This window comes from Nematolebias whitei, chromosome 17, assembly GCF_014905685.2.
Source record: "Nematolebias whitei isolate Nwh7 chromosome 17, NemWhi1, whole genome shotgun sequence".
Classification (NCBI taxonomy): domain Eukaryota; kingdom Metazoa; phylum Chordata; class Actinopteri; order Cyprinodontiformes; family Rivulidae; genus Nematolebias; species Nematolebias whitei.
In genome coordinates, this window is record NC_056514.1 from 33,777,172 (window position 1) to 33,786,683 (window position 9,512).

At 39.2% G+C, this 9,512-nt stretch overlaps 1 protein-coding gene across 8 annotated transcripts in view; it reads left to right on the forward strand.

The window, feature by feature from the left end:
* The window catches only part of LOC119424051 (calcium/calmodulin-dependent protein kinase type II subunit gamma), a gene marked incomplete at both ends in the record, with an annotated part of 51,711 nt that overhangs the window by 9,410 nt on the left and 32,789 nt on the right, over positions 1-9,512 (forward strand). For all 8 annotated transcript variants that reach the window (XM_037691507.1, XM_037691509.1, XM_037691508.1 and 5 more), the window contains 1 exon segment: positions 2,899-2,958. In XM_037691507.1, coding sequence (XP_037547435.1) covers positions 2,899-2,958 — 60 coding nt within the window.

Sequence of the window (9,512 nt, forward strand, 5' to 3'; positions counted from 1 at the left end):
AAAAAAATAAGCATTGTGTATTTTCTTTAAACCAGAAAATGAATATTTTACTTAAATTATACAGGCATAAATGCCCTGAAAGTACATGTAGTACAAGAAAGCATGACAAGCAAGTCTAGGCAGATATAATCATGCCAGAGCGAATAATTAACTTTTTTTCCATTTAATTTAAGAAATTTCTGGGCACAAAGAAAGTCCTCTTTGTCATCTTGCTTGCACATGGTCCGTTTCACCTATTTCACAGTTCAGGGGCAAATCATTAAACAGTAATTATTACACTACTGTAAACATTTGATTCAAATCTGAATCCAACCAGTGTTCTTGGCTTCTTTTGGTGGAGGTATGCAGTCTCAAAACCTTTTTTTGTTTTTACCTTTTCTAACGACTACAACTACACGAGCAGAGTTGATGTATAAAATATCTGTCCAAACAAGGCAGGTAAATCTTTTTAGAAGTTTGTATATCGACAGTGGTTACTACAGTATTTGTACTTTATCTGCTTATGTAATAACACAAATGCAACCATTATTCATAAGAAATCAGATTTATCATCCTCTGTGTGCTGTAAACAAAACAAAAATTCCTGCAGCTGTTTGTATCCCGTCTTGCCTCCTGTGCACTCTACCAGGTGCTGTGCTTGGGAGTCTTTATATTTGTGAGATTGTTTCCCTAATTCCCATGCAATTAATTTCCTTCTGTGATGAGCATTAGTAAGAGTGATACTGTGAGCACAGTCCAAACATCCTCCAATGTTTCTGTATCTAAATGGCTTCTGTTTGGTTACCACTCTGTGGTTGTAGCACAACTTGGATCTTTCTCATGAAAGCTTATTTCTAAGAAGCAGTTACCTGTTAGCAATATAGGCTACTGTGCAACACAGGCCAAGTATTTTCAAACATTTTAGTTGGATTAATTTAAAAATGCTGCAAGGACCATGTGCTTAGTCTTAAAAATATTATTTTATAAATAAGATCTTTGTTTGGATGAAAAAGACATTCTAGTGAAGATAATCTTGACATTTTTATATTAAGATTTTACATTTGTGTTTGTAACCAAATAAATGGGAGTACAACAAATCTTTTTTTTTACCTGTTCTACAGAATTTAAGAATAGTTTTATTTAATTTAAATAAATCGCAGAAAAATATTCAATCTGGTGTGGATATATTGTAAAGTAATATCTTCAGTTACTTTTATAACCAAACCCTCAAATTGCTGAATTTTCGGGGTGGTGGCGGTTAAAATAAAATTTTAAATGCAATGCGACATGGATTTGAACGATTCTGAAACAATGTTCTTTTAAATGTCATATTGTTGTTGTTACTTTATTGACATCAAAATGAAAAACGCAAAAAAAGTTGAACTCTGAAGGGCGGAAGTGCAACACCTGGTCAGTTTTTAGCGTTCACATAACAGAGATACGAGAAGGCCGAGCGAGGTGTGCAACTGGCACTTTATACATTAAACATATGGGTATTTCAGCTTTTTCAAAGTTGAAAATAAAAAGAACCCAGACGAGAGCCAAACTGTATGCAAGTTAAACTAAACTGAAATAATTTGGAATCATGACCACTGAGCAAGCAATGTCAAGTTTCCACCCAAATGAAAAGTTGAACCATTGATCCATCAATTATCTTTACCTGCTTTTTCTTTTTCGGGTTGTGGCGGTCACTGGTGTCCATCTCCATCAGTCACTGTGCGAGAGGCAGGGTACACCCTGGACGGGTCCCAAGTCCATCACAGGGACACATAACGAGACAAACCATTCACTCACACCTAGGGACAATTTAGAGTTACCAATCAGTCTAACATGCTTGTTTTTGGTCTGAGGGAGGAAACTGGAGTACCTGGAGAAAACCCACACAGCACTGAGAGAACATGCAAACTCTACTCAGAAAGCCCCCCCGCCGCGATTACACCCTGTGTACACAATTTCGTTCAAAATAAACTTTGACTTGATTTTAAAGAGCCCATGACATGCATATTTTTCAAAAACAAAAACTGGATGTAATCATCCATATATTGAAGAAATTTGGCATAATACATTACATAATACAGCTAAAGTGGCATAAGAAGTGACATCAAAGGAGAACTATTTAAAAAGTGAACTGGTCTTTTTTTTTTTTTTTTTTTTACTTTGACTCCTCTTTGTCTCTGACGGTGAACTAAAATCTAATGAACCATCAGATTTTTCACTGTATTGTTAGCCATTGTAGCAGTGCTCTTATTTACATTCAGGTGTTCCCCTTTGTTGTCACTTCCTCTTACTGCACATGGAAAATATCTCAGCTGATCATCTCAGCAGTGTGAAATTTTTTTATTGCAATACATTATTAATATTATCTTTTCAATAATGCATTCATATTTACCGGTATTACAAAATTTGATGTCACAGGGATTTTAAAGCAGCTGTTTAATTGTTCAGAATGTCATTTACAAGCATTTTTCTACTAGAGCTGCTGGTACAGATTTTTATTTTATTTTATTTATTTATAGTTTTAGATTTAATAATTTTTCATATTGTTTAAACTCACTTTTGTTGCAGTGAGGACTGACATTTTTAAATATAGAAAGTTGTTTTAAAAAAAAAAAAAAGCTAAAATCCACAAGTAATATTTGTTGTAAAAGCTGTGATATTGGTACAGCAGTTTTTTTTTTTTGGGGGGGGGGGGTTTAAGAATACTTCAAATTACTTTGATTATTTTTTAAAGATCAAAAAGAGTACTTTTTCAAGCAAAGTATTTGTAACAATCCGAAAGTCTTAAGTAGTCACACATGGGAGTTGAGCTGTGTAGAAAGATGCATCAATAAGTTTGATCTCATCACAGCCCATTGCATTTGACTAAAGATTCTCACCGCTACTGGTTTGTAATGCAACTCGTCTGTATTTTTCCCTCAGATCATCAGAAGCTTGAGAGAGAAGCTCGTATCTGCCGTCTCCTGAAGCACCCCAACATCGGTGAGTTTCATTCTGCGTGACCACATTGTTGTTTGCTATTGCCCATGATATCCTTGAAATGGATGTAGAATTTCTAAAACGTTATACTGAATAAAAATGTTGGCTGAGGAAACATGGTCAAAAATTTAAAAGTTACCGGTAGTCATTTTCTTGCACATTTTTTGTACCCCGTGATTGGCTTTCTACCCTGATCTGTTTACAAAAAAAATGGAAACTTTTATTCAAGAATGGATCCTATAAGATTTGGTTTTTAACAAACAAGTTTTATTACTTCAAGTTACTGAACTCTGTAGTTAAACTAGAGAAACTGGTCATACAATCTTAGATATTAGAATATCCTACATGCGGCCTGCCAACATTATATATTTTCTTATACCTCGTAGAGATTAGAATCCTCAATAGAGAACTGATGAGATTCACAGAGATGCCAAGCACCAAAATAGTTTATGTAAATGGAAAGATAAATGGAAGTTTGCGTTACAAACCAGTTCATACATGTCTGTCTTTCTGGCATCACACAGCAAATTTTGCATTGCAGACTTTAAGCTTTTCAAATTAAACATAAAATTAAAAGGCATTAAATACTAACAATCGCATAACCAGAAGGAATGCTGCTTTGCCATGTGTAGCTGGTGGTACAACGTTTTGGTTTCTCTGTTTGATATAGGAAACTTAATAGCTTTTTTAAGTCTCCTCATTTGATGTTGAACCACAATGATAGGAAATGGGTGTCAAAGCTGAGAATGATTTGAGGATGTGTCATTGTGCTTTTGTTTTTTCCATCCCTAGAGTTAGCAGTAGTATAGGAAGCACTTTATCACAATGGTTCATTAAACTAACTAAATTGCCTCGACCTTGATGCAAAGGTTGACTCGCACAAAACCTAAATTTGTACAGTTGATTTAATGGATCCCAACTGGTTCCCAATCTTTGCACATTTTGTTCTTAATTATCAAACAAGTAATTTGTTGCCAGTTCTTTTGGTAACTGTGAAGACAACTTCTGCTCATATGCTTGAAAATGAATGGCAGTGACATCATCAACACCTTCTGGAAAAATTCAGAGAATCACTTTTCAGAGCCCTTTTGCTCCAAATAGCTGCATAACGTCTTTCTGTTTGGGGAAAAACACAAAATCCATTTGCTTTACAAATTATTTTAATTTCATTAGGAGTTGCAGAGGAATGTTGCCTGGAGCTGATCTAGTTTCGTTATCATTCAAGAGGTGGGGTACACCCAGGACAGGTCACCAAACCACCACAGGGCCACAGATGCACATGATAAACAATCATACAAATGCACTCAAAGGTCAAGTAATCCATTTTAAGTGTGGGGTTGTTCAGGAAGGTGGAATACCCAGAGAGAACTTACATATGTAAACCCAGACAAGCCCAGAGCAGAGATTCAAATTATAAGTGAAGATGTGAGGTGAATGTGCCACTACTCCACTGTGCTGCCCAGTTACCGTAGTTTGATATTCTTTAAATTGCTTACTTATGTTTCACGTGACTCGGAAGAATTATGTGAAATGTGTTCATGCAAGTCTGTTTAGACATGAGAACTTTGTCTTTCTTGTAGGAATGGGCATTTCAAGCATCAATGCCCACATATTTCATTTTGAGAAATCTGTAAAATTCACGTTATATTAATTGATGGCCATCTTGAATTGGTCAATCAGTTCTAGATGTTGCATCAAATGAAGACTTTCCGTGAGTTTTATTGAAGTCCATTCAGTGGTTTGAGATCTGATTTGCACACAAAAAATAGAATAAGTTCATGCTCAAGTTTTAAGCAAAGATCCTTTGATGTGGACCTCTCAGAGTATGTGTTGGGGATGGCTGTTGACCACTTTCTATCTTTGATGATCATGGGATTATTGTATGCCTTCCTCTGTGTTGCCACAGTGTTTTTGGTGGCTTAAATGTCCAATCCTGGAGTTGCATGCATTGCACTTGTACACAGGCTCAGCCCTAGTGGAGGTGCTGCACTCCTTCTTGCAAGCATGCTTTGCTTTAGCTGCTAACCTGTGCATGTAGTGTGATGGTGAATGGCATTTCTCCACTTTGAGTGATCTGCTGCAAGGTCTTCCCAAGAGACGGTGTCAATACCTGCCACTTTCATGTCATGCTTCCAGATGTCTTTGTAGCACAGGACCGGGTGGCCTTTGACCCTTTGGACAGTTGTCAGCTCATCATACAGGATGCCTTTTGGTGTGTGCCCATCATCCATACGGTGCATATGACCCAACTGGTGCAGATAGTGCCGTCTAATAATTGTGTACATGCTGGGAAGGCCAGCACGAGAAAGAACCTCAGTGTTGGGCACTTTGTCTTGTCAGGAAATGTGCAGGTAGTGGCAGAGGCAGTGCAGGTAAAAGGTGTTGGAGCTTATTTTCCTGATGGGCATAGGTAGTTCAGCTTTCACTACTATACAACAGTGTACTGAGGACACGAGCATTGTAGACTGCCAACGTAGTCTTCATAAAGAGCTTGGAGTTCTCCCAGATGCGTAAAGTGAGGCGAGCAAGTGTTGTAGTAGGCTTCCCTATTCGCTTGTTGATCTCTGCATCTAGAGAGAGGTTGTCTGTGATGGTGGAGCCCATGTACGTGAACTGGTGGACAACCTCCAGTTCATAGTCATCAGTGGTGATGAGTGGGGGAGACGGAAGAGTCAGTGTCCTGGCCCATCAAGTTCGCCTTCTTCAGGTTGATGGTGAGTCGAAAGAGTTTTCAGGCCTCAGTGAACTGAGCCAGCAGGATCTGGAGCTGCTGTTGCCTATGGGTGGCAACTGTTGCATCATCTGCAAACATGTCTCTGATGACGGTCTCTCTTACCTTGGTCCTGGCTCGGAGCTGGGCCGGATTGAAGAGTTTGCCATCTGACCTGGTGCTCAACGTCAGAATCACCTTCTGTAGCGGTGTAAAATGCATGTTGCAGGAGAAGAGTGAAAACGATCCCCAAGAGTGTGGGTGTTTTTTTGCTCTGCTAAAAATGTTGAAGCACTCTGAACAGCTGCCATTGAACTGCATTGTTCCCTTTATGTTTTCATAGAAGAACTGGATTATACTGTGCAGTTTGGGTGGGCAGCCAATCTTGGGCATAATCTGGAAGAGTCCTTCACCTTGGTCAGCTAGATGAAGGCCATGTAGAGGGGCTTTGCTGCTCTCAACATTTCTTCTGTAACTGGCAAAGGGAGAAGATCATGTCCAAGGTTGACCTGTGGGCATGAAAGCTGCACTGTGACTCTGGGTAGACCAGTTCAACCAGCTTCTGCAGGTGAACCAGTAACCCCTTGGCAAAGGCCTTGCCAACTATATTCAGAATGGAGATCACCCTGTAGCTGTTGCAGTCACTCTTTATTGCCTTTGTTCTTGTAGAGGGAGATGATTCTGGCGTCTCACATGTCCTATGGTATGGCGTCTTACTGCCAGCACAGTAGCTCCAGAAGTGTTGTCTTGTTTTGGTTGAGGAAGTAGGGTGGTATGGCTTCACTGCCTGGGGCCTTTTTTGAGGCCAGGCTAACATTTCTACTTGGCTAGTCGGCTAGAGCAGGTCGTTTGGCTGCTATGACGGGGTCAGCTCACTAGACTTGGCTTCAAACCAGTGATTTGTTTTTGTAGCTTTCTTCCCAAAGGTAGCCAGAGCTGTGTGGTGGATTACTGTCCGCAACTGCTCCCACTTTTCTATGGCTGTGTTGTTTCCAGGCACAGAGGCATGTAGTTCCTTCTCGAAGGACTCTGGAAACTGCTCTTGGAGATCAGGATGCTGCATATTGCTGACTGTGATTCAGGGGGTTCCCTTCTGCTTAGCACAGTGGAACTTCCTGGTATGTATGCATATCTTGCAGTATACAATCGAGTGGTTAATGTCACAGTCAGTGCTGTGAGAAGAGAGTGAGACCAGAACACAATTGAGAAAGGAAGATCTGATCAGGATCAAGTCCAGCTGTTGCCATTGTTTGGAATGAGGATGTCTCCAGGAAACCTTGTGCTGTGGTTTGGTGTCAAAGTACATGTTTGTGACGCACAGGTTGTTGAAGGTGTGCTAAGATTCATAAATGGCTGTAACTACCGTACCCACCACTGCACCCTGTATTCGCTGGTTAACTGGTCGTCATTAACTTCACACAGACTCTCTCACTGGTACATTTTCATCATCAAATCACTTCTTGGTCTGCTACCTTCATACATCTCCTCTTACATGCCTCTGCGTGAGTGCAGCTACAGCATGCGCTTTCAGGACATTATTACATGCAGTGCTCCCTCAGTGTGGGCTTAACTAGGCAAAAGGGCCTTCTCCTACTCCGCTCCTGTTTCCAGGAATACCTTGGAAAAATATCTGAAGCTCTCGACCTTGATCTCTCTAAGTGGCTTCAAACAACTGCTAAGTTCCTGGCAAAAACTAATAGACATGTTCCTGTTTTTAGTTTTCTACATTGCGTTACATTGTAGCTGTTTTGTTTCATTTTTTAATATAAATTTCTTGCAATTATTTTTCTCAATTTATATGCTTTCTTTTGTGATCGTCTACTGTCGTCATCATTCTTTGATAAAAACAGGTCTCTCTTGTAAATGAGTCCTCGACGCTTAATGAGACTAACCTGTATTAAAAAAAGTTGAATGAAAAATGAAGGTGCAGTCTGCAGACCTCCAGCAATTGCTGGCCATTGTCGTTAATCTTGCCTACGCTAAAGCATCCAATGCATGAGAGCCTGGACTCTTTGTCAGAGCCAACTCTTGCGTTGAAGTCGCCCAGGAGGATAATCTGTCCTGTAAAGTCTGTCCAGTGGTTCATGAGATCTGATCTGCACACAGACAGTTGACTTCAAAAGTTCATGTTCAAGTTTTAAGCAATTAGAAAGTTCTCTACCACACCAGATTTAAGCTCGGTGCATGCAGAACCAAATTATAGCCATTGGTGTTTGTTAGGATCCATTAGCTGTGGATAATAATCTGCTCCAAGAGTTAATTGCCGGTAGTTGTAAATGTACATCAGTAAAATCTGAGCAGTGGTTTGTGATATTTTGCTAACAAACATATATACAGGAACACACACTCACACGTTCAGACTTAAATAAAAACATATATGTGCTGAGCTGGGCCATTTGAGTGTTTTTCTGAACATATCCATATAATTTATCACATTCATCCTAACAAGTGTTTGTTTATATAATTTATAGCTACTGTAAGAATTTAGTCCATGTCTTGACTGATACTCATTTTGGCCTTATATTGACTAATTGTCACTGTGACAATGATGCAATAAATGCTGATGAAGAAGCTGTTTATTCAATTATGATAAAATGCATTGTAAATATTAAAAAAAAAAAGGATTAACAAAACTTCCTGTCTGGCAAAGTGGCTAACCAAAAGAAAATCAAATATAACCTTTTTCTCAATTGAACAGATCTGTCATGCCTCCTTAATGTGAAATATATTATTTGAAGATTAAGATTTTTGTTAAAAAAAATTGCCTTTTTATGCTACTGTGAATATAAAATCTAAACATGCAGCTTTAATAGAGATGTCCAGAAAAGACCACTATGGAGGGAGAATGACAAAATCAATAGCACCTTCAACACTGCTCTCCTTATTTCTCTTTTCCTAATGTTCCAGTTTTCTTCTGCCCACCCCCAGGCGCTTATTCACTCCTTGCCTAATCTTCCTATCTTTCTCTCTATAGATTTTTCTACTTCCCTTGTCCTTTCTCTCCTTTTTTTTTCACCATTTCTTGCCATTGTCTACTTTCAAACTATAGACAAAAGAGGCCACTAAAAAGAGACATATGGAGAGACGAAAGCAGGAGGAATAGAGACAGATGGGAAGAGGAGGAAAGAACGGTCACTCTTGTTTCTTGCTGCAGGGGCATCCTACTTCATTTTATTATACAACTGATATTCACTTTACATAACTATCACTGTTTCTCTGCTGACACTAAAACCCAAGCTGTATCTCCGGCCCCCCAATGCCTCATTCCTGCTGACTGCATCCTGCTTTGTCATTGTGCTGCTGTTTAGTTAAGTTGACAAGAGGGCTGGGGTGGTTACTGCATAACCGCAGTATTAAAGCAGAAGAAGCCTTTCACTGAATTTACTTCTCTTCGCCAAGCTCCTGCACTTCTTTGTGTCACTAATCTGAGAATGTGCTTACTTTTTAAACTGAAACGGAAACTTACAAGCTTCTGATGCAGGCATGAGTTTTTGCAGTCGTTTTGCTGATTTTAAAAACTTCATCTGCAAAATGGCAACGCGTGTTGCTGTACATGTGTTTTCAAACCAAGAATCTAAATATTGTTCTGCAAATATGAACAGTTTGTTTTACAAATATGAATCATCAACTACAGTTTGGTGACCAAAATTAACTAAATAAATTGTATTCATAAATGATATTCATAACTTTAGGAAGTGGTGGCGCAGAGGTTAGAGAAGGTGGGCCTGTGATCGGTTGGTCGCCGGTTCGACTCCCCAGACCGACGAGATCAAAATGTGGGTGGGAGAGATGAAACACGCTGTAATGTTCGTACTTATGTACAAAAAGTAGGTCAAGTCTTATAAAG